The sequence below is a fragment of the Delphinus delphis genome, chromosome 1, assembly GCF_949987515.2.
Source record: "Delphinus delphis chromosome 1, mDelDel1.2, whole genome shotgun sequence".
In the NCBI taxonomy this organism is placed as follows: domain Eukaryota; kingdom Metazoa; phylum Chordata; class Mammalia; order Artiodactyla; family Delphinidae; genus Delphinus; species Delphinus delphis.
Genome location: NC_082683.1, coordinates 34,442,649 through 34,470,447, shown reverse-complemented (window position 1 = coordinate 34,470,447; position 27,799 = coordinate 34,442,649). Strand labels below are relative to the sequence as shown.

General features: G+C 43.5%; 2 protein-coding genes across 8 annotated transcripts in view; both read right to left on the bottom strand.

Annotated features, from left to right (window-relative positions):
• Positions 1-197: 197 nt before the first annotated feature.
• Positions 198-20,265, bottom strand: PPIH (peptidylprolyl isomerase H). 5 transcript variants are annotated; one of them, XM_060020551.1, is made up of 10 exons: positions 20,143-20,265; positions 19,717-19,781; positions 19,386-19,409; positions 19,067-19,111; positions 18,818-18,860; positions 15,724-15,816; positions 12,383-12,470; positions 11,847-11,887; positions 10,957-11,046; positions 198-522 (listed from the first exon to the last, which is right to left on the bottom strand). In XM_060020551.1, exons 1-9 carry the CDS (start codon positions 20,206-20,208, stop codon positions 10,978-10,980), a joined length of 534 nt encoding a protein of 177 aa, XP_059876534.1. In that variant the 5' UTR covers positions 20,209-20,265; the 3' UTR covers positions 198-522; positions 10,957-10,977. The 5 variants fall into 5 exon arrangements, with proteins under 5 accessions (XP_059876534.1, XP_059876515.1, XP_059876524.1 ...); XM_060020532.1 differs by lacking the exon at positions 198-522 and adding an exon at positions 2,816-4,292; XM_060020541.1 differs by lacking the exon at positions 198-522 and adding an exon at positions 2,816-4,269.
• A 2,837-nt stretch (positions 20,266-23,102) lies between these two features.
• CCDC30 (coiled-coil domain containing 30) overlaps positions 23,103-27,799 on the bottom strand; it is a 170,036-nt gene continuing 165,339 nt past the window's right edge. For all 3 annotated transcript variants that reach the window (XM_060020491.1, XM_060020474.1, XM_060020480.1), the window contains 2 exons: positions 24,740-24,804; positions 23,103-24,488 (listed from right to left, as the gene is read on the bottom strand). In XM_060020491.1, the coding sequence (XP_059876474.1) occupies positions 24,311-24,488; positions 24,740-24,804 (243 nt within the window). In that variant the 3' untranslated portion in view covers positions 23,103-24,310. The remainder of the gene's footprint in view (positions 24,489-24,739; positions 24,805-27,799) is intronic.

Genomic DNA, 27,799 nt, shown 5'->3' with positions numbered 1-27,799 from the left:
TGGTCCTTGTGACCTCAGACCATGACTGCAGATAGAGCCGTCTTTTCTACAATGGCCGTGTACTCTCGGCAGAGCTGAGAGTTTCTGGAACGGACTTAAACGTATGCATTCAAAGAGCGTCGGCTTACGGCGGAGCAGTCACCTTGGGGGGACCACGCAAGGTATCAGGCAGCCCTTGCCCAGCATATGGAGGGCGGGGGTGTACTCCGTGGGGACCTGCCTCCCGATCTATCATACCAGGCACAGGAGGACTGTCTTGAGTATTCACATCTTTTCGTATTGGCCACAAATCAGGTTTAATTTCACCTCACGTTTATTGAGCACGCTAGGCATTTTTCGTGCATTTTATTCTTAAAACAGCCATGTGAAACAGGGATTACTACGCACGTTTCACAAACGATTTGTAATTGAGGCTGCCGCATGATGTAGATGAAGTCGTCCACCTTAGTTCGTTCTTTATTAAGCGTCTACTATCTGCTGGGTATGGACAAGTGCGCCAGTTGCTGCCTTCTTAAATTCAGTCTAGGGATAAAGGCAGAAATTTAAACATGCAACACACCCAACACTACAGCGCTGCAAATGCACAAAGCATTTTGGGAGTGGCGGTGGGGAGAAGGTTTAGTGCAGACTCCAAGCACATGGAGGTTTATGCAAAGGCGTAGGAGGCAAGAAGAGATGGGGTCTGGGGCAAATACAACTAAAGTAGTCCAGTAAGACCAGAATGAAGACATTTGGGTTATAGAGGTAGGCAGGGTTAAATTAGGAACATTTTATCTGAAACTTAACCTAAGGGCAATAGTGAGAAGAGTAATTTTAGAATTGAAAGTAGGGAATGGCACTTTTTTTTTTCTTTAATGGCTGGGGAATAGTGAATGGGCTGCAGAGGGGCAAAAATGAAAGTAGGGAGACCAGCTAGGAGGCTAGTGCAGTAGTCCTTACCCCATCGGTATCATCTAGGCCTGTAAATTCCACCCCTTAAAGGCCTCCCTGAATCAGTCGTAAAAAAATCTCTAAATGCCAATCCAGAGTTTCTTCCTTCCTACTGCTGCTGCTTTAGTGTAGGCCATCATCATCCATTGCTCAGAGCAGGTGTAGGCACCTTTTCTATAGGGGCCAGGTAGTGTTTTAAGCTGTGCAGGCCAGATTCTCAACTACTCAAATTTAGAGCCTGAAAGTAACCACAGACAATCAGTAACAAGTGCATCTGTGGTCCAAAAAAATGTAATTTATGGACACTGAAATTTGAATTTCATGCAATTTTTATGTCACAAAATATTCTTTAGATTTTTCAACTATTTAAACTTTTTTCCCCCAACTATTTAAACATTTAAAAATCATTCTTATTCTTCGCTCATGAACCACTGAAAAATAGAGAGTGACACCTGGCCTGCCAACCCCTGGCTTACAGCACTGCTGTGGCCTCCTAGCCAGTGTCTCTACCTTTCTTACCCTAATATTCCCCATCACAATATCCAGTGTTCTTTTGAAAACATCCATCTGATCACGACACTGTCTTACTTAAAATCTTTTAGTGACTACACCACCCACAGGATTGTCCAGATTCCTTAATGTGGTTGGCAGGACCCTGCATGACCTCTAAACTTACTTCCCACTCTTATGTCACATTCCCTGTCCAATCTTCCAGGTGACCTTTTAGCCACTGCTTCCTTTGAGCTATCACATACTATTCCCTCTACTTATAACATTCTTCCTTTCTCCCTTCTCCTTTGCCTGCTTAACTCTTCATCCTCTAGGTCTTGCCTCAGATGTTACTAGGTTAGCAGACCCTCTCCTAACACACTGTACTGCACTCGTTATATCTTCCCTGCCAGACTATGAGTTCCTGAGGCATCTAGCATAGTCCCTGACACACAATATCTTAATTAATGTGTCAAGTGAATAATGTGATGTAGAAAATGGATTGGAGAAGAAGGTACTGGCAGCAGAGAGGTCATCTGGGCAGCAGCACCAGTAATCCAGGTGAAAAAGGTCTGCGGCAGCAAGTGTGAAGGGAGAGAAGTAGGTGGATCCCGGAGCTGCTGTTCATCTGTTCCAGCTCCAGGTGACTTTTGACTGTTAAAAAGAAAATATTTCCTCAAAGGCAATTCTGCCAACACTGAGGAAATTTAAAAGTGTGCCCCATAGGCTTGAGAGCTTTTCCCCAAAGTGGAGTTACAAAGGCACTTAGAATAATGGCAGCAGCACCTCTGAGAATAAGTAACCTTCCTTATGTAACTGCTTTGAAGGGATGGCTTCTCAAGCAGAAATATAAATTCTGTAATATTTGTCTTTAAAATGTTACTTAGAAGTATCATTACTTACTCATCCAATTACTTCACTAAAGTCTCTCTTCATGCTCAGTGAACATGAAGATGAGTGATTTAAGAAACTCGTTTCCTTGTAGCCCCCTCTCTGCCACTGCAGAGATGGTACTGAAGCACTGGAGGAGAAACAGTTCATGTCAAAATCCATCTCCTGTTCCAAGGTGGGAGCTCCCCAAGCCATGCTAGTCCCCTTGCCACCCTGAGAGCCCAGTGTGGTGACCACAGCTCCAGTGTCTACCTTTAAGTGATGTGAAAGGCAAGTGGTTTCATTCCAAGAATCTCCTCTGCAAAACTTTCACCTTGTCCCCATCTCTAACAGACTCTGGGCCCCAAAACATAGTTGCCTTTTCCTAGAAAGCCCTCCCCACCCTTATCTCCTGGCTAATTCCAACCAATCTGTCAATACTTACCTCAAATGTTGCCTCTTCCTCTCACCCCCAATCTTTCCATTCTGCTCCCATAGCATCTTATACATACCACTATCATTCACACAACAAATATTTATTGAACACTTACTGGCTACTAGGTGCTGGAGGCGGCAATGAAAAACAAAAACGACCAACTTTCTTGTCCTCATAAGGGCTCACATTCTAACACCACACTGAATCCAAACCATGCCTATCCCCTGTCACAAACATAGGCCACATCTTACTCATCTTTACAGCTTTACAGAAACTGGCAAAGAATGCAGGTGCCAAGTGTAACTGAATTCAACTGAATGGCCCATCATAAGAACATCAGCTCAGGATCCCAGCTGCTCATCCTCCTTCCTCTCTCTTTATAATTCTACCCCGTTTAGTTACTTGAAGATTTCTCCTCCACTAGATCACAACCCTTTCTTCCCCGTGTGCCCTGAATCCTGTTTACTTAGCTAGACAGTTGCAAATATCCAAACTATAGGGCCCTTGTATATCTCACCACCTTTCTTGTCCCCCAGTACACTGAAATGGCACTTTTAGCCTGGTTCTATTTTATCACAGAATTCAGCTCTCTGCTACTCTGCTGCTGCAGTAGCCTGCTGCTAGTAGTTATGAGTCATCCCTGCCATGAGCCAGGAGAAAGTAGGAATGGGATAACAGAAACTGCCTCATGAAAGGAATACCAGGGGACTCCCTTTACCTCCTGAACATTACACTCAATGGGATCTTTTTATCTTTTATGTTTTTGTTATCCTTTTATTTCCTTTCAAAACAAAATTTTCCAACGCACGTTACTGTCTACAAGTTATCCTCATCTCCATTCTCTTGTTTGACCCTTTCGACAATGCTGTGAAGTAGTATTATTATCCCCATTTTACAGATGAGGAAACTGAGGCTCTGAATGGGAAAATGAACATCTCAAGACCTCAGCTGTTTAAAAAATGACTTCGGATTCAAACCAAGATTTTTAACTATTAATAAATGATTTCCACTTCATCATGATCAAGACATGTTCTACCAAATGGTCTCCCATCCAAAAATATCCCAAGCTAGTGACCCTTCACCCACAGGCTCTAGAACTAACCAAAATGAACCTACTGGAAACATAAGGCCCTGGGGCTTTGCCTTCTTTGCCCGATCAGCTTGAACCTAAGAGGGGACTGCTACAACTGCTTGTAAATCTGAGGCATCAACTCTACATATCAAGGGCCTGGCTCTGGCCCATGCTGGCCTCTGGGGAGAGTCAGTACTCCTAGCTGGAGCTAAGGAGTGAGGAAACAGGGCTATCATTACAACCATTTAAAAAGAACACAACACACGGTTAAAAAAAAAAAAAAAAAAAAACCAAAAAAAAAAAAAGAACAACTTTATTTACAGTTGAAAACTTAAACACAAAATCTTGGCTTCTGAGTCTGTGATACTTCCAAGGTCTTTTGATCAAATGGGGCAGCAGCAGGCAGGGAAGCAAACACAGGGGCCAATCCAGCTTATCTTACTCAAGAACGTCACCCCGAGCAAGGGAAGGCCTGCAATGGCAGATGTGGAGGGTCTGTGAGAGATGGAAGAGAGAAGCAGCTCAGAGGAACGGGGAGGGGACAGTCCATGAGAGAAAACACTCGCAGCTCTCCTCTACACCCCGAACCCTCCTTTCCCCAAAGAGCAGACCACTTTGATTCTTGCGACAGGCCAGACCTTTGGTGCCCCAGAGCAGAGCTGAGAGGTGTGTTACACAGAACCAAGAAAGAAACTAATATGTACGGCCAATACACTGTCTCCTTTATTATTTACCCTTCACAACTCTGTGTAGTATATATTATTTATAATTAAGTGGAGGGAAAAACTAGGGCTCCAAGGGGTTTAATGGCCTGACACTGATGGGGCTTCCTGGTCTACTTGGCTCCGAAGTCTGTGTGCTTTCTGCCAGACCTTGATGGCTCTCTGTGGAGCTCCAGAACAAAGAGCAATCCTTTTCCTTGACTGGTCCCAGGGTTATAAAGAAAGGAAACTCCACACCCTCTGTTTATGGCCTTGGAGTTAGCTGTCCTAAAAGAACAGGGTGAGTACACTCAGTTACTACTGCTCCCCTCCCCCCAAACATGACCACACCCCTCTTCCTCCAGAGCACAGTGGGTCCTGGCATCATACCGCAGGCTCAGACAGAAGTTTAACCCTGGGCCCTCAAGCAGAATGTACAAAAATGTATAAATGCACTTTATAAGTTGCATGGTGCTCCGGGACCTAAGCTCTATCACTGACCAGGCACTGTGTTAGTCAGCATGGTCCGTGCCTCAAGGAGTTCTCAGTCTAGAGAAAACCAGACCAACATATTCATGATACACTGTGTTAAATGCTGTAATAGAGAGATGAACCAAGTACTGTGGGTGCACCCAGGAGGGGACCAGGGAATGATTCACAAACTGATGTTAGCTACATGCTTCTGGGAAGGGCTGGGAGGAACTAGGATTAGTTAAAACTACATATATACAGTATGTATTTCTATTATAAAATACATGCCCAGTGTAGAAAATTCAATATACAGGACAATATAAACTGAAAAGAAAGTCTCTTTGCTATTTCTACTCTGCAGAGGTAACCATTACTACCAGTCAGCTAACTATCACTACAGTAATTTCTGAAAGAGTAATTCAAAATAAATAGCATCATGTTTACATAATGTACTACATTTTGACTTTGTCCCTTAATTTACCTTAGAAATCTGCCAACAGATACAGATCTACCTCTTTCTTTTTAAGGCTATATAGTATTCCATGGACGTGATGTATCCCTCTGTGTGTAAGGCATGGTTACAGGGCAGGGAGCTTCGCCTTTGTACTGGAGGGACTGGAATGGAGCCATTCTCCCCTCCCCGCCCTTTTTAGCTGGCAGGGCTTCTGACTTTCAGGGCAGGGAGCGGTGTTACACACCCAGCAGGCATGCAAATATTTGCTGCCACATCTCTGGTGCTCCCTATTCGCATATTTTCATGTGGAACCTCTGCTCTGGCCCGGACTGCTGCAGTGGACACCTCACTGGCCTCTAGCCTATCCTCCACACTGCTGCTAGAATCATCTTCTGAATAAGTAAAGTCAATTACCGTGTTCTCCTGCTCAAAATCCTTCAGTGGCTCCTACTGGCCTGGTTCTTTTTGGAGGGTCAGGCTACCCTTTGGAATCTCAGGAGCATGATGGACTCTCACCCTAGGGGGGAAAGATGTACACACTGCCTGAAGCTCACCCCCATCCCCAGGTTAACATATGAATACCTCAGCCTGCACTGGATCTCACAGCTGGCCCTGGCCTCCTCTAGCCTCGCCTCTTACAGTTTGCTTTTCTTATCTTCCTGCTTTGGCTATATTGAATTATTTGCAGTTTCCCTTACACTTCCTGCTGTTTCCTGCTTGGTGCCTTTGCTCATGCCATTCCCTCTGCCTGGAATGCCCTCCCCATTTTTAGCTACCCTGACAAACTCCATTCTTTCATGTACTCAGCTGAAACATCTCTTCTGCGGTCTTCCCAAACACTCCAGGCAGACAAAGGCATTCACTTTCCTTCCTTCGTCTTAAAACCTCCAGTTCAGTGCTTTACTGTACTGTAATTGTCAGTTTCCCCAAGAGACTGTGAGTTCCTTTAAGGCAGGAACTGGGCTTTCCAAGTTTGTTGCCTCATCTGCAGTGTGGGACCTATCTTAATTAATGAAAGACCAGCCCACGTGCCACCAATGTGTCTTTCAGAATCTTCCTCTACAGGAATGTATCACATCTACAGGAAATCCCAGATTGGGGGACAGTATTTCCTAAACCTCAGTCATTCCAACAGCAGTGTCACAGCTCTTACCATATCCACCATCCACAGCTACAATTAATTTTTAACCTACTGACTATGTGAACTCGAATAACACCTCATTGTAAGCTATAATACCTGTAAAACTAGGTGCTGTATAATTATATTTTTTCCTAAGAGACAAATGTTAAAAAACATTCAACCAGCACCACCTAAAGCAGGGTTACCCACATTTCTCTGATAAGAAGCATCTGAAGCAACATAGCATCCTGGATCCTACCTCAAATCCACTCAAACTCTTCAGGGGGGGATCTGGGAATTAGTAGGTTTAGCAAGTGCCCCTACGTGATTCTCATCTTCAGGGAAATTTAGGAAACAATGAACTAAAGAAAGATCTCTGCTGCTTGATAGTACCAGGCCTGGGGATCACAGGGAGATTAGCAGGGCTGTCAGAGCTCACAGCCACTCTCTTTTCCAAGAGACTCTCAGGTTTTCAAAACAGAGGTTCCACGCCCCACCCCCCACCCGCCCCCCCATGCAGTTGTAAGTAGCCAAGAACCCAGTTCAGACTGGGTAGGAGAATCCTGAGGCCCGAAGTTCGTTTATGTATACCTAATCAAATTCAAGGTAAAAAGCTTTCACAGGACCCACTGAGATAAAACCGAGGTTACTATACCTAGAGTTATACAGAAAACTTCATTTTCACTAAAACCAAAGTCAGGACCTAAGGTAAAGCACAAAAGAAGTTGTGGAAGGAAGTTCTTCACAGGGAGGCACAGTTGATCAAGTGACTTCACCTATCTTCTTCTGTCTCCTTCCTATCTTCTATTTCCAGTGACTAGGCACAGGCCTTAAATGCATGATTAGGTGATCTCTTGATTTGAATGCAGTAGATTCCTGCTGGACCAATGCCACCAAGAGATTATCTCCTCCTGGGTCTTTTCTGATTGGAATATGGTGGGTTCTCAATTAAAAGACAGACTGTTATTCCCCTGTAGCCTTGCCACTCCAAGTCAGCATCAGCATCACCTGAGAGCTGGTTAGAAATGCAAAATCTTACGTTGCATCCAGACCCACTGAATCAGAACCAGCACCTTAACAAGATCTCCTGGTGATTCATATGTACATTAAAGTTTGAGAAATACTGCCTAGTAGGACTTAAAAACATCATCTACACTGGCTGTCAAGCATTATTCTGTCCTCAAACAACCTGAGGGATCTGAAATACTCCTTTAGAAATCAGAGATGCTTGTAACTTCACAGCTGGGAAGAAACATGATGAAATGATACCATACTCCCAAATCTTTTACTTAACTTTCCTTACTTTCTCCCAAATCCATTACTCAAAAGCCCAAAGTGGGGAACCCATCTGTGGAATGCCTTAAGGTCAGACTGCCACCTAGATTCCCTAACACCTTAAAACCTATGAGTTTTTTTGTTTGTTTGTTTGTTTTTTGCGGCATGTGGGATCTTCCTGGACTGGGGCATGAACCTGCGTCCCTTGCATCGGCAGGCGGACTCTCAACCACTGCACCACCAGGGAAGCCCGAGTTATTAACTTGGTAAAGTTAAATGAGATAATTAAAGTAAGGTTCTTAGCTCAGAATTTGAGCACAAGAAATATTCAATAAGTGATATAACTGCTTCTACTGTATTGTCTCTAAATATAAGCTATGAAAGATTTAATTCTGAGCAGGTCAAGGTTAGAAGACTAAATTGGAGGTGCCACATGTGGCTCTTTAAATTTAACTAAAATTAAATAAAAGTAAAAATTCAGTCCCTCAGTCACACCAGTCACATTTTTCCAGTGCTCAACGGTCACATGTAGCTGGAAGCTACCATAATGGACAGCACAGATACAGAACATTTCCACCACCACAGAAAGGAATGCTTACTGGAAAGTTCTGGTCTAGAGGGCCTCTGGAGCATCAAATGTCCTCCATGGAATTTGTTCTGCTTGGGGTTGTAGGCTAAAAGGAAGGGCTTATGGGGGCAAATGTTTACGTGACCTTTGCTAATAGCGGGTGAGGAGAGGAGGGCTGATGATCGCCCACCCTCAGAAAACAAACTCCTAACATGTATTTCCAGTAACTTTCTGTAAGGGTCTCAGAAAAATAGAGAAAAGGCCCTAAACATAAAAGGATTTCTAAATTTTATTGTTTTTGTAATCTTCTGTCCTCTGGTGGTGATCAGTGGTCACTCTTTGGAAGGAAAAGGACTTGTGAGCTCAACTTTAGTTCAGCCAAGAAACGAGTAGGAGAGTGGCCAGCAGCAAGGGCAGGGGGAAAGCACGTTGAGCCTGGGGCCCCTAGTACTGGCAGGAAAGAAAGCTCAGAGTGTCAACTAGGCCTGAGAAGGGAGCACTTGGCTGAACAAGAGAGTCCACGTGAGCTTCCAGCACACACTTGTGCATTCCTGCCCTGGCATTTGCTCACACCAGTTCCCTGCCTAAAATGCCTGACATTCTCCCTCTCTATTAACTCATGTAATAAATTTTAACTGAATGCCTGTAAGTGCCAGATGCTGTGAACACAAAGTAAGTCACAGATGGAGGTATACACAGTCATTAAGATGGTCTGGTATTTGACTAGATCTCCATTTGAAAAAAAGGCAGAGTCCAGAAAAATAAATTCTAGATAATTTTGCAAGTATACAAATAAAACTATAGAAACATTAGAAAAAATACAGAAGGCATTATGATTGTAGTAAGAACCTTCTTAAACAAGATAAAACACAACACAAGGGAAAAGATTAAAAATTTTGATCTCATCAAAATTTAGAGCTTCCGTTTAAGAAAGGATATCACCAAAGTTAAACCCACTGCCAGTTTTTTCTTAAAATATATTCTAGACAAAATGGTCAAAACATGTAAAGAACTAAGACTCAGAATGTATAATTATTCAAATCATTAAGAGAAAGGTAAAATAAAATATTTGCTACAAACATCTTATAGCATATTATATCAGTTTTGTTTTGTTTAAATACAACAGAGTTTTACATGAATGGAGGAGGAAAACTCTTCCAGACATAAGATCAAATGGAAATAAAGTGATGAACAAACAGTATGATGCCATTTAGGAAAAACAAAACCTCCCAAAATTAGATGGGCAAAGAAAAGGCCCTATGGACATACATCAAACTGATGAACAAGTTACCTCTGAGGAGAGCAGTGGGATGGGGATGTGGCTGGGGGTGAGCTGTTAAGGGGAGGGCCTTAACTGTTTTCTGGGAAAATTTTCATACATTTCAGGAGATGATGTTGCTTTCATAACTAAAAATAAACAATCAAATGAAATATGTGAACCTGGAATGGATTTCTTGTTTTAGAGCTAAAAAAAGTTACTTTGTGGACAACTGAGGAAGTTTGAGCATGTATATTAGACAATACTATTGTGATTATGCAGGACGCTCTTATTTTTAGGAGTCACTTGCTGAAGTATTCTGGGGTAAAGTGTCAAGAAGTCCTCAACTTCCAGATGGAAAAGAAATGAAGAAAGGGAAAGGAAGGAAAGAAGGAAGAAGAGCAGGAGAGGAATGGAAATGGGAGGAGAGGGAAGAAGGGAAAGAAACAAATGTCAAAGTAAAATGATAAAACAAGAATGTTAAACATTGGTGAATCTAGGTGAAAGGTAGATAGGTGTTCAATGTACTACTCTTCCAACTTTTCTGCAGGTTTGAAAATTAAAGAAAAAAAGAAAAGAAAGGCAAAGCACTACCATCCTTTACCCAGCTGGAAGTGATCAATTTCTTTCTTGAACTCTTATTAATCCTTAACAACATCACTCATATTACTAGTGATCACCTCTGAGAATGTGTTTTATTCTCCATAAGCTCCTAAAGGGTGGAGGCATCTTTCAATTCTTTCCCCCATCCCCATGCTCAGAATGGTGCCCAGCACAGAGCAGGCAGTGAGTGACAAGACCGGGTAGGAAGTGAGTCTATGTAGGCTGAGAAATGTGTCACATTCACCTATGAGGCTGGCAAATACGAAGTCAGGGGCTGGAACCGCAGCGTCGGTTCTGACGAGAGGCATGATAGGGGTGTCTCCTGGCTGCCCAGGCTGGTCCCAGAAGGGAATGACCCAGGGATGGAGCCAGGTCTTCATAGAGGGACTACTAAATGGAACTAGAGTCTAAGAGTGCTGTCAGAAAGTGCCTGATGGTTTTCAGGTTCATACTTTGTAAACTATAAAGTGTTAGAAAAGTAAAGTGTCCTACCAACCCTTTCTCTTGTGATGCTTATGGTGACCCGAGGAGATACGTATTATCACCATTTGGCAGATGAGAAAACAGGCTCAAGAAAGGGAATTGACTTCTCCCAGGGCACGCAGAGGGGAAATGGGCTCAATCCCGTGTCTTCAGGTCTAAAGTGCTTTCCACTAGACCAGCTGCCTTCTCTGGGGTCCTGACTCCTGCTCAAGAAAGACACACTTACCTGATTCAGTCTTCCTCTGGACTACATCTCTCCACACTGTGAGATCACCACAGGCAGCTTGGGTTTATTGTTGGGGCCTGTGGGAACATTCTAGGAGAGAAAGCACAGTGGTGACTCCTCCACTCAGACACTCCCCCGCCACACACTTACTGATGCCTGCAGGCCCCTAGGCTAAGGACTCAGAGCTTACAGGCTGATCTGACAACAGTCTGTAGCCTAGCAAACAGGGGAAGAATATAATACATATCAAAGAGAAAATGTACAACATTTAGAAAACATCAAACCCATGACATGTAACAATGTAGTAAGTCATAAGAGAGAGTTGTATACAGGGTGAGGAAGCAACTAAACTGCTGCTTGCACAGGCCAGGGAAGGATTCACAGAACAGGGGATATTTGAGCTGGGCCCAGAAGGATGGATGGGATCCCACCAGGAGGAAAAGAAGGGAGAACACCTCGGTAGAGGGAACAGCCTGAGCAAAGACTTGAGGGCAGGAAGGAGCAAGAGGCAGGGACGTGTATGCGTGTTTAGAGGAGGGCTCGTAGCCTGACGGGACTAGAATGCGGAAGTGGCAGTAGCAGAAGGGGTCGTGGAGAGGGAGGCAGGGACCCGATCATGAAGGACCTTGAGTAAAATGCTGAAGAGGATTTTCTCAACTAGATGGAGGAGACAGCAGAGGCCAAAGCTCAGTAGGCACCGCACCGGAGAGGCTGAGGGCCCAGAACCCTTGGGAGGTACATGATCTCTCCTCCCTCTCCTCCTCCCTGAAGCTGGAGGAGTGAAGCCTGGGCCTAACCAGAGCCCACTCACGGTTCTCCCGCGCCTCGACACTAGTGAGGTAGTACTAGGCCAGAATGGCTGAGAAAGAGGAGATCAAAACAGGACTCACCTCAATCTTTCTCATCACCAGAAGTCCATCAATGATTTTTCCTGTAGAAAGAGTATGAGCTGGACTTTATTACTCTCGTTTGCACAGTACTTTCCAGCCTCCAAGGCCCATTCTCAGCCATTATCTCATTTGATCCTCAGACTAACATCAGAAAATTAATATTCAGTGGAAGTGAAATGTTGCCCAAGGTCACAGGTGGTAAGTAGCAGAATTAGGGCTCAAAACTAGGTCTGAGCAATTGCAAAGCTCCACTATACCATGCTGCCTCTGTGTGGTATTTCTTAAGTGCTACCATCCCCCCTCAGACACACCTATTGCCCAGGTGGTTACTCACTACATCAGATGGCCCCTTCGTCCTCCCCTCTAGCTCTCTAACCACAAATCCTCCCCACCTCCCATGGCTTCCACCTTTCCTACTACTACCCAGGGCAGTTACACCTGATGAGCACTCTTGGTACAAGAGTCAGGGGACCAGTTCCATAGGAAGTTCCACTCTGGGTGAATTGGGCTTGGATTAGGACAGGAATAGGACTCACCAAACACCACGTGCTTCCCATCTAGCCAATCACACTTAGAGCAGGTGATGAAAAACTGGCAGCCATTGGTACTGGGACCACTGTTTGCCTGATGGAAACCAAATATATTTGCAGTGAGTTTTCCTGGCCATGTTAGCCAAAGGACAAAACTCCCCAAAAGAGCCTGTAGCCCTGAGTCCTCCATGCTTTCTTTCAGCAAACCTGACTGAGCATCTACTATGAGCTAGGACCCAAGGATACAGAGAGGAACAGAATACAGAGAGGAAGAGAATACACAATTTCTGCCCTCCTACAGTGTGAATTTTTATAATGGGAACAATTGATCATAGAACCAGATTTGCTGTATTTATTCCAAAACCAGTAATAACTGGATTACACTTACAAATTAGGTACCAGCTGAGAAAAAGCCTGTTGCCTGTGCCATAAGCTACTCTGTCTGAATGACTCTGTACTGTCCCTTAACAATGGTAATAAGAAATTTAAGGGGCAAGAAGCTGCTATGCTAGTGCTATGCTAGAAAAAAAGACTACATTTAATCAATGACATTTGCTTTTTACAGCTACACCCAAATCCTTTATTATTGAATTTTACCGGTAAAAGTTTTTTTTTTTTGGTAGAAGTTTTTTAAATCAAGAATCTCAAATTCTTCAGCCATATCCCTTCCCTTTTCCTCCTTTGAAATTGTCTTTATATCATTATATTTCACAATACATTATAAAAGAACAGTCTATAATTACAACGCAAAGCAATCAGCAAACCCACATCACGTTTCAGCAGCACTGCCTTACCACAATGTCTGTGTAACTACGTGAGTATTCCAATGCATATTTACATTATTTTGGAAAAAAATTAATGGAAAATGGAAAACTGAAAGAACTAGTGCTATTAAGAGCACAGGTCTCATCAAAGTAATAATACAGAGGCAACACTGGAAATCATTAGATAGGTCACTAGTCTTAACTGGATGCTTAATGGAATTAAATTGGTTGAGGCTGTGTTCAATACTGAAGGAATAAAAATGCATATGAAATACATTAAAGACATTGTCTAGGGGTAAGCTCTAGTTAGGGATGTCACATTATACTTTAGAAATACCCCATGCGAGACAAGGCTATTTGGGGTTTTTGTACATGTATGCAGGAACATCTCACATATGAAAGCAAGGGACAGCCTGAGCCAGTCAGAATAGACCTACACTCTGGAATTGCCCTGAGGAGTGGAACTGACCACTCCTCAGTGGTCCCAATTCCTCCTTCCTTCCTCTCTCCCTTCTTTCTGTTTCTTCTATCTGTCTATGTATCTATCTTGCTGCTCAATGTATAAACATTTACTAGCAAGCAGACAGGAAAACAGTCAGACAACATGTGTTTTTAGCTCAGGGAACTCCCTGCCCTTAGCCACTCACTTATCCATTCTTCCAGGAAGGATAGCTTACTGGTTTAGGGAATAAGCTCTGGAGCCAGACGACTGAGCTTGAATCCCAGCTCCATCACTGACTGGGATCTAGTTTAGCCACATAACCTCTCTGTGCCTCGGTCTCCTCATTTGTACCTAGCTCAAAGGAATAACGAGAGAAGTAAAATGAATTAATGCAAATAAAGTGTTGTTGAGTATGTGCTCAACATTAGCCTTTATTCTGATTATCTTTCAGTCATTCATCAGTATCTGCTCAGCACCTTGCTGTATCAGGTATTAAGGCTTGGAGATCAATGAGACTCAGTCCCTGCCCTTGAGGAACGCATTATTTAGTGGAGGATGGAAGCAAAAACAATTATGCTACAAGATGTGTGACAGCACAACTTAACTAGTGTCAGCCTGAAGGGAGCAGAGACCAAGGCTTCCTTGCATTTTCTGACTCCTCCCCAGATGCTAACATAGTGGCATGCAGTCCTCACGGCGATGATCCAAGCCCACTTAAGCCACTTCTGCACACTTTACCCATGCTTGCCCAGCCTCACTTTCCTAAAAGAGACTTGTACACTCTTTGCTATGCTAGGCGCACCCAATTATTATGGCAGCCTCCTAACTGGCTTCTCTGCCCTACCCTCTCCACTCCTGTCTTCCATTCACACTGCAGCCAGGGTCTTTGTTTGAAAACACCAAGTTGATCAGCCCTGCTCAAACAAGTGCATGGCTCTCCATATCCTATAAAATAAGGTCCACATACCTCATCCTTATTCTGGCATTTAAAGCCCTACACCCACCTGCCTCTCCGGTGGTCTCTACTAGTCATTCCCTTCCCCATTCACATCACTTTTCTCACTTTCTGTCCCTTGCCCATGCCACCCTGCTATTTCATGGTCACATATCTTTTGTCTAGGCAGTTTGCTTGACTTGAAATGCCATCTGGTAGAGAACTTCTTTGGATCCTTGCAGCAATTACTCTCATTCCTTGGGGCCCTCACAGTACTTTTACATACACTGAGGTAGCCTCCCCTTATTACACTGATGGCATGAATTATACTATACTGGACCCATCATTCTGCATGTGCGATTCCCCCACTAGATGTTAAATGTCACAAGGCCAGGGATCAGGCCTGTATCCTCATGTCTTACCATGAGGTCTGAAACAGTATATGTCAACAATCTTTATTTGATGAATGGCTGAGTAGATGGAAGAGTGGGCAAGCAGGACAGAGAATGTGTGCATGTAAATATTGTGTCTGGGGGAGTGAGACTTGGCACACTGACAGAAGGAAATGGATAATAACAGGAGGGAGGGAGAGGCTTGAAGAGTGAAAGACAAGCAAGGTGGGGGGGGGAAGGGGAAATGAGGAGTGAGGGGTGAATAAGGGCAAGTGAAGGGGGGAGCGAGTGGGGGTGTGTAGATGAGGGGCTGAAAGAGGTGGGCAGGGGGACGGTGAAAGGGGAATGAGGTGGGTGAGTGGGGTTATAAATGGAAAGGAAGGGTACTGGGATGGGGAAGGAGGAGTGGTGAGTGAGCTGAAAGGGGTGACCAGCCAGCAGGCAGTGTAAAGGAATGGGTGCTGTGCGAGTTCTGGTGAGTGGTGTGATAGGGGCGTGAACACTGGGTCCTGAAAGCACAGCTGGCTACATTCTAAGCAGCAAGGCTGAGTGCCCAACCACACGTTCTGGCTCAAACAAAGTAAGAAAACACACATCAGAGTTCAATTTTGGCTCCCCAGCCTGCTAGTGGATCCAGCCCAACAAAATCAAACCAGATTGAGGAAAGAGGTGGGCAGTACAGAGGTGAATCCTGGGTCAAGCAAGGGAAGGAAAGCATTTGCTTCCATCCCAAGAAACAGCACTGGGCCTCAAGAGTGACCCAGAAGTCAGCTGGCTATAAATCTAGCCCAAAACCTTGACTGGTCCCAACTTACCATGGAAAGCAAGCCTGGAGCTGAGTGTCTAAGCTTAAAATTTTCATCTGCAAATGGCCCCCGGTAGATACTGGCGACTCCAGTACCATCCCCCTGAGCAGAGAGAAGGGAAGTGTTAGCCACTTGTGAGCACTGGCCCCTAGAGCCCAGAGGAAGCAGTTGCTGCACCCCAAGCCTCACTGCTTTAATATCCTTTTACTCCTGCAGGTCACTTTGGGAGCCACACCTCTTTGACCCTATCTTGCAATCAAAGCAAGCCCCATCCAAGGGACATGCAGCCCACAACCTGGCCAGGGCATCTCACAGGCTGGAAAAAACAACAGGTCACAGCTGGACCTCTAGAAAGGTAAAGACAGGCTAAGACACAAGCAAAGCACAGGACAGCAGTACAGTGATCACATACATAACCGATGCATCGATGCCCTTCCCAAAGACTCTCATGCCTGCAGTCATCTAAGAGAATCTATTTAACTGTCTATGGCTCCACTCCCCCAACTATGCAGGTGGGTGGGCTCTTGGAAGTGTAATCTATACAACAGGATACCACCCTCCTGGTCAAAGTTGAAGTCAGGGGAGGTCCAGGGGAGGATGCCTAACTCATGCAGGGCCAACTAGAGTTCCTTCTCTGGGAAACATGAAGTAGAATAGCTGCTCTCTTGAGGTTGAACTTGTATCATGTAAACCTGGAAGCTGGAGATAACTATCTTCTTCAAGGTGGACTGGAGAAGAGAAAGAGAATGCAACACATGTGTAGAGAGTGCTAGAGAAACAGAGAGAAGGGACTCATTGGTTCTGTGGCTCTCTAGTTCCTAGATCTATTTCTTCCTCTGGGTTCCAGGAAACACCTTGTCATAAATCCCCAATCTATGCTTAAACTAACTCTATTTGTGTAATCTCTTTGCTCTTCCAGTAACTCTGTGGAATAAGCATTATCATCTTCCCCATTTTTCAGGTGAGCAAACCTAAGTCAGGGTAATAAAGCAACTTGACCAAGGCCATATTTGCAGTACCTTAAATAGAATCTCTGGGGTTTAAAGGTAATATCGAGAGAGTGCCAAAAGACCAATCTCTCCCAGTCAGTTAGTAAAGAAAAAGAGTATTAGGACTTCCCTCGTGGCACAGTGGTTAAGAATCGGTCTGCCAATGCAGGGGACACGGGTTCAAGCCCTGGTCCGGGAAGATCCCACATGCCACAGAGCAACTAAGCCTGTGCGCCACAATTGAGCCTGTGCTCTAGAGCCCGTGAGCCACAGCTACTGAGCCCACGCGTCACAACTACTGATGCCTGCGCACCTAGAGCCCGTGCTCCGCGACAAGAGAAGTCACTGCTATGAGAAGGCCACACACCGCAATGAAGAGTAGCCCCTGCTCACCACAACTAGAGGACAGTAACTATTAGAAAGACTGTTTTGGAAGAAGACAATGACAAGGGAAAATGCAGACAATTATCAAGCACAAAAAAGTTAAAACACACGTATGATCTTAAGTCTGTTAAAAATAATATTTGACACACATATATATGCAATGATAAGACAGGCAGCTAAAACTAAAATGCCAAGAGTATATTCCTTGGGAGGCGAGATTCCTTGAGAGATGATTTATTTTCATTTCTGTACTTTTCTTTTGCAATCAGAAAAAAAACAAAAACAAATATCATTAAAACAAACAAATATTCTTGGTCCAACTTTAGAAGGTCTCAAATCCTGCTTCTTCTGGCTCTTGCTCATTCCATTTTTTCTGCCCTAAGGGTAGCTCTGAGTAATTGCTTCTCTCTGAGGCTCAGCCTTCTGGCTGACCAACTGCTATCTAACCCTGGGGCTATCAGTTAGTGATCAAATGTGCCTGGCAAAGATTCTGGCAATGACCCGTAAGAAGTTGGTCCTGTCCCTGCTAAGACAATAGGGCAATATAGGAGCCTATGGGAAGAAAGGAAAGAAGGCAGAGAATAGCTTCTCAGCCCTCTTACCAGCCAATAAAAAAGTATATGGTCACCCCAAGCCCTACTATGATCAGTTGTGACCAGGTGTTGCAAACTTAAATGCCTACAGGGGCAGATGACATAAATAAGGGAAGCAAATGGTTTAATAATAAGGACACACCGTGCTAAAGGGAGCAGTTACTTGACTCCAACCAACTGCTGCTGCATGAGAAACACAGGCCTCATGTACCCCTACTTTCCATATGTTAAAGAGAAAATTTTTCAGTTAAAATCTCTCAGTTTTGCGACATCAAACAGATAAAATAAAACATATCTGTTTTTGAGTCAGCCCCAAATTTGCCACTTTGTAAACTTACCTAGATAGGAAAGAGAGATCTTAAAAAACTCCTGAGAGTCAAACTAAATTTACATATAAAGGAGAAAGAATGTCTCCCAAATCTATGAAAACAGCATCATGACTAACCAAATGGTATTAACAAGAAAGATCATGCACAGAAGTGGGTGGGTAAGGAGAACAGTGGGCTTAAGAAAGCGTAAATGTGGTTTACTCAGCACCTTCCAAGGTTGGAGAAAGCGGAGGAGGCTTGATATGGGGATATATACAGTCTCGTCACAATAAAGTCATGCTTAGCAGTGAAGGATTAGTTCATTGGGCTCTCCCAGTGACTAGGGAAAACATCCTTCCAGAACTCTCTTGCTCTGATTCCTTTCCCACTAATGAATTTCTGATTAAAAACAAAACTCAGCTTTCCAGAAGTGGACAGGAAAATGGGGCATAAGCATTTAGCTCACTGGAAAGGGACTTAACAACCATTTAGAAAAAACAAATTACGTCCGATTTCTAGCTAAATTCTATGTGACCAATTAATTTGGGTCTGTCATGGATCATCTACTGGTATGCTGGGAAAGTTCACTTTCTGGTCCTAAAAGGCTGAGATTTGGAAGTCAGTGACTCAAAGTGCTGGTATCTGTCATCTAGTGATGCAGTGAGTAGTAGCCATCGAAGGACATTCCCATCCCCACCCTCTCCCCCATCAAACTTGGCCATTGTTCTCAAGCCTTAAGACTGGGTCCCTGAAGTAAAAACAGCAGCAGTTGCAATAACAACAAAAAACCAAACCTATAAGTCCTTAATAGGCTAGGAACAATACTTACATTAACAAAATCTCCACCCTGAATCATGAAATCTTTTATGACCCTGAAACAGAGAACAAAGCATCCTGAGAGAAGATTCTGCAGTTTAGGATAACACTGATTTCAAAATATAATGTTTATCACTTTGGCTTTTAATAAGTCTTCAAATCAGTTGCTGAGTTCATAAAAACATCCCTTCTCAAGATCGAAGAATTATCCTCCGTTTCGTTTTCCTAAGAGCCCCCCAGTATGGCTTGCCAAAGGCCTTACCTGTGGAAGGTGCTCCCTTTGTATCCTATTGGAACCCCATCTTTTCTATAACCAAAAAGAAAGAGACTTGGAATGATGACAGGTAGTCATAGGCCTTTCCAGTTTACCACACACCTGAACCAAAGAGACTCTCCTAAAGATGGTCAGAGAAGAGAGGTAAAGAAGACAAATGAACAGAGGATAGACCCGTGGGGGATTACCTTCTATTACTGCCACCAGCAATCATTCAAGGCCTGCCGGTGGTTCCCCAATACCTTCACTGCAGCCCCAGGACACCCCTCAGGAGAAAGCAGAGAACTCAACCACGTCTGAGACTGACCTGAATTCTCCAGTGCAGAACTGCCTGAAAGGGAAAGGAGTGAATGATTCAGTCACCATGGCATCACAGCTGTGAGCGCTCCTAACCTCGGAGGGGAGGGCACAGGCATCGGCGCTAGCAAGCCCACCTACAGGCTAGTCAGATGTCCAGGCACTCAGGCATACAGATTAACAACATAAATTGACACGGGAACAGTCAAGACTATTCAGAGCGATACCCAAAGGAATCAGATCTCAAGGGCAGTGAGTGGACGGACAGAGGCAGGCAGACGATTCCACAGACTGTGGCCCAGCTTCTGGTTTAATCCAGCAAAGCTGGACCATCTCCTTACCTAAAATTCTCGGCCGTCTTAGGCACAACGTCTGCAAAGAGCTCGATCTTCATGCGGCCAACTTCCTGCAACCGGCAGGGCACGGTCAGAAAGCCCAGTCCAAGCCCGTGAAGGCCTCACCGAGCAGGGAACCCTCCCTCCCACATGCCGCTTGGTCTCTCCCACTTCCGCCTCCATAGCCTACGCTAGCTTTCCACCCAGTCCCTCCGCAAGCGGGGCGCCACGACGGGCAAGACTCCTCCTCTCTCTCCCTTCCTCCCCTCTCTCCCTTCCTCCCCAACCCCGCCCCGCAGGTCGGTAGGTTCTGGTCCAATTTCACTTTCTGGCTTTCCGAGTCCGTTACCCCTGGGGAAGGGATGAAATCTGCCTATCAGACCCCGTGCACTTTCCCTTCGGCGGTGGGCTGGGTGGCTGCCAGGACCTCACCTGGCCGCCAATGCTGACATCAAAAAACACCACGGGATTGACAGGGCTTGAATTTGCCACCGCCATGGCTCCGACCCGGAAGCAGAAGTCGGGAGCGCGGGGTTACGGCGAACCTAGTCCCTGCTCTGAGGGTTTCGTCTCCGGCGGAGGCGCAGGAAAAGCCGACCGAGGCCAGGCCCCGCCCCCGGAAGTTCTCCGCCTCCAGCGCCAAATTGGGCGCTGCGTGGGTGGCCAGCGCCTCCTTCCGTACAGACCACCCGGATGTGAGCCAGCTGTTAGTTCACCTGGCTCTCCCTGGGTGCTGAGCCGGGCGGAAAAACTGGGCATTTATTGCTCAAGGTCAACGGACATCCTACTCACTTGGCTACACAAAGTGCAGTACAAATTATTCTCGCTCAGGCTGGGGGGCTTGGACTGGGCAGTCTTCAGGGTCCATATCAGCCTTTGAAATTAAGACCTATGTGAACCGTCATACGTGCGGTTTTCTACCCGTGTCCACTAGTGTGGAGCCCCACGGAAGCAAGAACTGTGTTCATCCTCAGCGTTTAGAACAGCCTGGCATATCAAGCTTGTTCAGTAAATACTCAGCACTTCCTTGAAGTCAGGACGCTAGGATTTTAATTCCAGTTCTCACACAGGCTTCCGCTTTCGTCACCTCCAAATCATATACCGCAGAGCAGCTAGAGCTTTTAAAATAAATATGCTTATAAATCACTGCTGGTTCCCCATATTTAGCATAAAATCTAGTTTCTTACATAAAAGGCGTACCTTACATTATCTGGCCGCCACCTTCTTGGGACTCTGGCCTTCTGTTCCTCGAGGTCATGGAGTTCCCATACTCTCTTTAGGGCCTTGGTACTAGCTGTTAACTGTCTTTAATATTCTTCTAGATCTTAATGGGGATGGGGAGTGGTCTTGTAGCTCAGGTCTCAGCTCAGATATCACTCAGGAACATTGCACCCAATCTAAAGTAGCCCTCTGTCACACTTTCAGATACATTACTGGTTTATTCTCTTCATCCATTCACCATCCAAAATTTTATGGTTTTCCCACCTCACCTGCAGCCTCACACACATTTAAGTCCATGAAAATGAAACCAAGTCCCCCTAAACCTGGTTCCTCTGCCAAGCTTATGAATAACATATCCAAACCTTTATTCCCTTTCTTGTCCACCTGTTTCCATGAAGACTGAGGAGTACCAAAGAAAAGGCAGGACTGAAACTGAGTAGGACCCTGCAGGACACTCCCGTGTACAAAACCCTTTCCGTGTAGCCTGTTTCTTGTTTGTAGAAAAAGGCTTCAGCCTCCCAGACCTTCCCTGAGTTACAAAGAGCAGATTCAAGCAGATACTAATTAAGGAAGTGAGGGAATGCAGAAACAAAGGAAACACAGTCAAAAAGTTATAGCTCGATCACTTTGCTGCACACCTGAAACTAACACAACTTTGTTAATCAACTACACTCCAATAAAATTTTTAAAAAATTACAGTTCAGTGATAAAACAGAGTCCTAGTTCCTTCTCATGGGATATACATAACAATCTGACAGAAATTTTGAGTTCTGTAGGAACTAAGGCCCCCACCTAGGTGGAGGATGGTAACTACCTTCTGAGACTCCAGACTAGTGGGAACTAGAAGGTTGAGGATTGAGATTCCTGCAACACCACCCTGTTACCTCACCACCAACCAATCGGAAGAAAGTCATACACCCTGAAGCCATCACCCCAAAAGATGCCTTTAAAAACTCTTCCCTGAAAACCATTGGGGAGTTCAGTTCTTTTGAGCAGGAGCTGCCCATTCTCCTTGCTTGGCCCCTGCAATAAGCCTTCCTCTGCTCCAGATTCCAATGTTTGTTTGTCCTCACTGTGCTTCGGGCACATGGACTTGGGTTCAATGACAAAAACCGAGACTCTCCTTGCCTGTCTTCACAGGTGTGCCCACTATTGAATAGCACACAGTAGGGATTCAATAAATAGATTCAATGAATCCAGTGAATTGAATGAATTGGGTAAGGCTTAGATTCAATATCACAGCTGTTACTTTCTATATCCTTTGACCATCCTTTCTAGTTCAGTGGTCTGAGGAAGCAAGGATTTCACATAAAAATTCAGTGTGTCTCAACTTAAGGGGTCTATTAAAAAATTTCTGGTTACTTTCTCTCTCCCCTTGGTCTCCCTCTCTACCTCCAATTGAAGGTGAAGAAGAAAGAGAAGGAGAATAAGGAGGGAAAGGGGCAGGAAGGGAAGGAGCAGCAGAAATCATCCTTCAGTATAGTTTTATACCAACTATTTAGAATAATTTTTAAAAAATTGATAATATCAAAGAAAATTGATAATATCCAATGTTGATGAGGTTGTGGAAAAACTAGTACACTCAAACTGCTAGTGAAAATAAATAATGATGTCTAGTATTTGTTAAGCTTTTACTAAGTGCTAAACACATGTTTCATTGCATTTGGTCCTCACAGCTCTATGCGATAGGAACTACCATTGCTCCCATTTTATGGATTAAGAAATTGAGGCTTAAAGAGTTCAACTATAGAAACCATATGTTGACACAATCTTTTTTTAAAGTAATTCGACAACTGACGTATCAAAACTATTAACAGTTATATCTTTAGCCCAATTATGCTGATCTTTTTTTTTTTTTTTTGCGGTACACGGGCCTCTCACTGTTGTGGCCTCTCCCGTTGCGGAGCACAGGCTCCGGACGCGCAGGCCCAGCGGCCATGGCTCACGGGCCCAGCCACTCGGCGGCATGTGGGATCTTCCCGGACCGGGGCACGAACCCGTGTCCCCTGCATCGGCAGGCGGACTCTCAACCACTGCGCTACCAGGGAAGCCCCTATGCTGATCTTGTAAATGTGTTTTATGGAGTACTCAAGAGAAGAAAAGACATCTACAAACAGTTTCATCACAGCATAATCTTAAATAGTAAAAAAGTAGAAACAAAGGTCAAACAACAAGAGAATTTATAGGACATCAACATGATAGAATACCATGTGGCTTTTAAAATTTTTATTTATTTATTTTTATTTATTTATTTTTGGCTGCACTGAGTCTTTGTTACTGCGCATGGGCTTTCACTAGCTGCGGCAAACGGGCTACTCTTCGTTGTGGTGCACGGGCTTCTCATTGCAGCATCCTCTCTTGTTGTGGAGCAGAGGCTCTAGGCACGCGGGCTTCAGTAGTTGCAGCACACAGGCTCAGTAGTTGTGGCTCATGGGCTCTAGAGTGCAGGCTCAGTAGTTGCGGCACACAGGCTTAGTTGCTCCGTGGCATGTGGGATCTTCCCAGACCAGGGCTCGAAACCGTGTCCCCTGCATTGGCAGGTGGATTCTTAACCACTGCGCCACCAGGGAAGCCCTACCATGTGGCTTTTGAAAGAATAATTATGAAGACTGTTGAAACATGGGAAAATGTTTTATGAAATATTAAATTTAAAATCAGACTATGAAAATGAATGTACAATATGATAACCATTGAAAATATATACATTTGAATAAGGACCAGAAAAGAATAAATGAAAATAGTTGTGTTAAGAATGTGGGCTTTATAGGTTTTTGTTTTCTCAAATATTTGCTTTAACGTGATTACATTGTTTTTACTTTTAAATTAAAAAATAAATAAGAAAATACCCATGATGATAAGAATAGAAAGAATGCTGAATTAGCTGTATGTGTGCTCTACTGAACAAAAACCTAATTAGGGACTTCCCTGGTGGTCCAGTGGTTAAGACTTTGCCTTCCAGTGCAGGGGGTGTGGGTTCGATCCCTGGTTGGGGAGGTAAGAGCCCACATGCCTTGGGGCCAAAAAACTAAAACATAAAAAACAGAAGCAATATTTTAACAAATTCAATAAAGGCTTTAAAAAAAATGGTCCACATCAAAAAAAGAATCTTAAAAAAAAACCCCTAATTAAACCACTGAACTTAAGTCATGACATTGATCAATACAAGGCATTTGAGGATACCAAACAAACTTGAGAAATCCATTATTAGAACAGGTTTAATGAATTTATCAGCAATTTTGAAGACTCCTGGTTGACGTCCAGTGAGGATCTGTCATAACTCTTCTCCACGTCATGCTCCACCTTCACGCCCAAGCTTTAAGTTAGCAGCTTTGATCAGTCTAGTTTTAGACACCAGTGATTTTATAGTTCTGACTTGGCCTTATTCTTGGATGTGATGTATTTCTTTCAGAGAAGCCACGTTTATGTATCCAGCTTCAGAATTCTGTGAACACGAAAGAGACTCGAGGGACTTGGCGTTTACCATTGCTTCTTCTGACCTATGTTCTTCAGTTTCTTGAAGACTTCCAGCTGACTCTATCAAACCCGTTCCTGAAAAACTAAGAATGGCCATGTGTGAGGACTTTGTATAGACAGGATCTCTCAGCAGCACTTTGGGGTTACAGAGTTAAGGCATCAATAGAATTTCAACTTTTGCAGGATCTTAGTTCCCCCTTGGCAGTGAAAGCGTGGAGTCCTAACCACTGGATCACCAGGAAAGTCGCTGCTATGCTTTCTCAAGCCAGCAACTAGAACTAGCTAGGCAGCCATAACTCTCTGGCATGTGGATGATTGTCTTGATTTTACTCACCTGGAGTTTGGTAAGGGCACAATTTTATTCAATACTTCAAATTCAGGGATGTCACTAATTGTTTCCTAAAAGAAAAGAAAGGATGAATATTAAAAAATTATAACGATAAACCATTGGCGATATGATCCTAGAACTTATGCTTTATATATATTTTTGGTTAAAAATGTAATCCCCTCACCTTACACCTGTTAGACTAGCTATCATCAAAAAGACAAGAGATAACAAATGCTGGAGAAGATGTGGAAAAAAGGGAACTCTTGTGCACTGTTGGTGGGAATGTAAATTCGTGCAGCTACTATGGAGAACAGTATGGAGGTTCCTCAAAAAATTAAGAATAGAGCTACCATATGATCCAGCTATCCCACTTCTGGGTATATATCTGAAGGAAATGAAAACACTGTTCCAAAGAGATATCTGCACTCCATGTTTATAGCAGCATTATTTACAATAGCCAAGATATGGAAACAACTTAAGTGTCCACTGATAGACGAACAGATAAAGAATATGCATACAATAGAATACTACTCAGCAAAAAACAAATTTTTTAACAAAATAAGGAAATCCTGCCATTTGTGACAACACGGATGGAACTTGAGGTCATCAGGCTGAGTGAAATAAGTCAGACAAAGAGAAAGACAAATACTGTATGAACTCATATACACTTGGAGTTTAAAAAAACCAAACTTATTGAAATAGAGACCAGATTTGTGGTTGTCAGGGATGGGGGAATTAGGTGAATGTGGTCAGAGGTATGAACCTCCCTTGTAAGAGAAATAGGTTCTGGGAATGTAATGTACAACATGATGATATACTTAACAGTACTGTATTGTATATATTGAAAGTAGCTAAGAGAGTAGATTTTAAAAGTTCTTGTCATGAGGAAAAAAAATTGTAACTATATGAGATGATAGATGTTAACTAATCTTATTGTGATCATTTTGTAATACATATATATATATCAAATCATTATATTGTACACCTTAAACTTATACAATGTTATATGTCAATTATATCAACAAAATTGGGGGAAAAACTGTAATCCCTAATACCTATAGAATATTTGGTAACTATACATGTCATACTTTCAACAACAAAAAACCAAACAACCCAGTTAAAAAATGGGCAGAGGAGCTAAATAAACATTTCTTCCCAAAGAAGACATACAGATAGCCAATAGGCACATGAAAAGATGTTCAACAACACCAGTTACTAGGGAAATGCAAATCAAAACCACAATGAGATATTACCTCACACCCATTAGAATGGTTGTTATCATAAAGGCAAGAAATAACAAGTGTTGGCAAGGATGTGGAAAAAAGCAAACCCTCGTATACTGTTGGTCAGAATGTAAATTGGTGCAGTCACTATGGAGAACAGTATGGAAATTCCTAAAACAATTAGGAACTACCACATGATCCAGTCCCACTTCTGGGTATTTACCTGAAGAATACAAAAACAGTAATTTGAAAAGCTATATGCACCCCTATGTCATTATTTATAATAGCCAAGATATGGAAACAACCTAAGTGCCCATCAAAGGATGAATGGATTAAGTAGATTATACATATATAAAAATGATATCTTGCCATCTGTGACAACAGTGTGGACCTTGAAGGTATTATGCTAAGTGAAATAAGTCAGACAGAGAAAGACAAATACCATATGATTTAACTCACATGTGGAATAATAATAATAAAAAAGAACAAACCAAACCAAACAAAAATAAACACATAGATACAGAGAACAGAGTAGTGGTTACCAGAGGGGAAGGTGGGGGAGGGTGAACTGGGCAAAAGGGGAATGGATGGATGGATGGAATCTAAACTTTTGGTGGTGAGCATGCTATAGTATATACAGAAGTCAAGGTATAATGTTACACACATGAAACTGATATAATGTTATAAACCAATGTTACCTCAATAAATAAAATTATTTTAAAAATAATAACTAAATGCCATAGTTTTTATGTTAGTGCTTTTCACAAGCCTGCTTTTTATATCCACTTTTCTACATGAATTACCTCATATTAGCTGATATAATCATTCCATTCTATTTGATGAGTTCTTAATACTCTGGTAAACATTTTCTGTCCCTTTAAATCATAAAAAAAAGTAACTGTTTTGAGCTCCATTACTTTAAGAACGAAATATTCTTTCTCAGAAAAATGTAGACCAAAACAGACCAGAGGCCTACTCACAGAGCATATAAAGACCATGTCAGAAAATGTGGGTTTTATTCTGAAGACTGCGGGAAATCCTTGCAGTGTTGAGTCAGCGGCTCAGACTACATGTATTTTCTAAAGACCCCTCCGGCTATAGACTATAAGAACCATAGGACTTCAAAAGACAAAGCCTGGGAAGATGGGACAGGGGAGATGAGATGTGTCTTTCCAAGCAAGGGAAATACATGATTCAGAGGAGGAAACGGCAGAGCTTTTGGGGAAACAGTGAATAGGCTAGTTTCTTTTGATCAGGTTTGTCAGAAAGGTATTTGGAATATGGAACGTTCTTATGTGGCTTCAGTTCTGGTTTAGACATCAATAACTCCGGAAGCCTTCCCTAGCCACTCCACACAGGTTGAGACACCACTCCCCCTGCTTCCTCAGCATTCTGGGCCTACTGCTCTTGTAGAACTTAGCGCATGGCAGTTGCCAGTTCCATGATTGTCATTCTCACTGGGCACGAGTTCTGGGAAGACAGAGAGTATCTCTTGTTCACCATCATATTTAAACCATATGGGAAACAGCATGAGACCTGGCACACTGTATATGGTCCATTAATATGTGTTGAATGAATAAACTTCGTCTTATAGACAAAGGCAGTCTCTGAAACTCTTTGGCGTGAAGTACTATGAAATCAAGCAGTGTTTCACGATGATGGGTCTAGTGGCATGGGCAGGGCAGATTAGAAGAGGAGGAGAGATTGAAAGGAGATGAGTTAAGAAGTTGTTGCAGTGACCCAGGTGCTAAGTATTTGGGATGCAATGGGTAACAAGATGGGCAGAGTTCCTGCTCTCTCGTAGTGTATAAGCCAACTGAGAAGAAGGATGGAATTACAATAC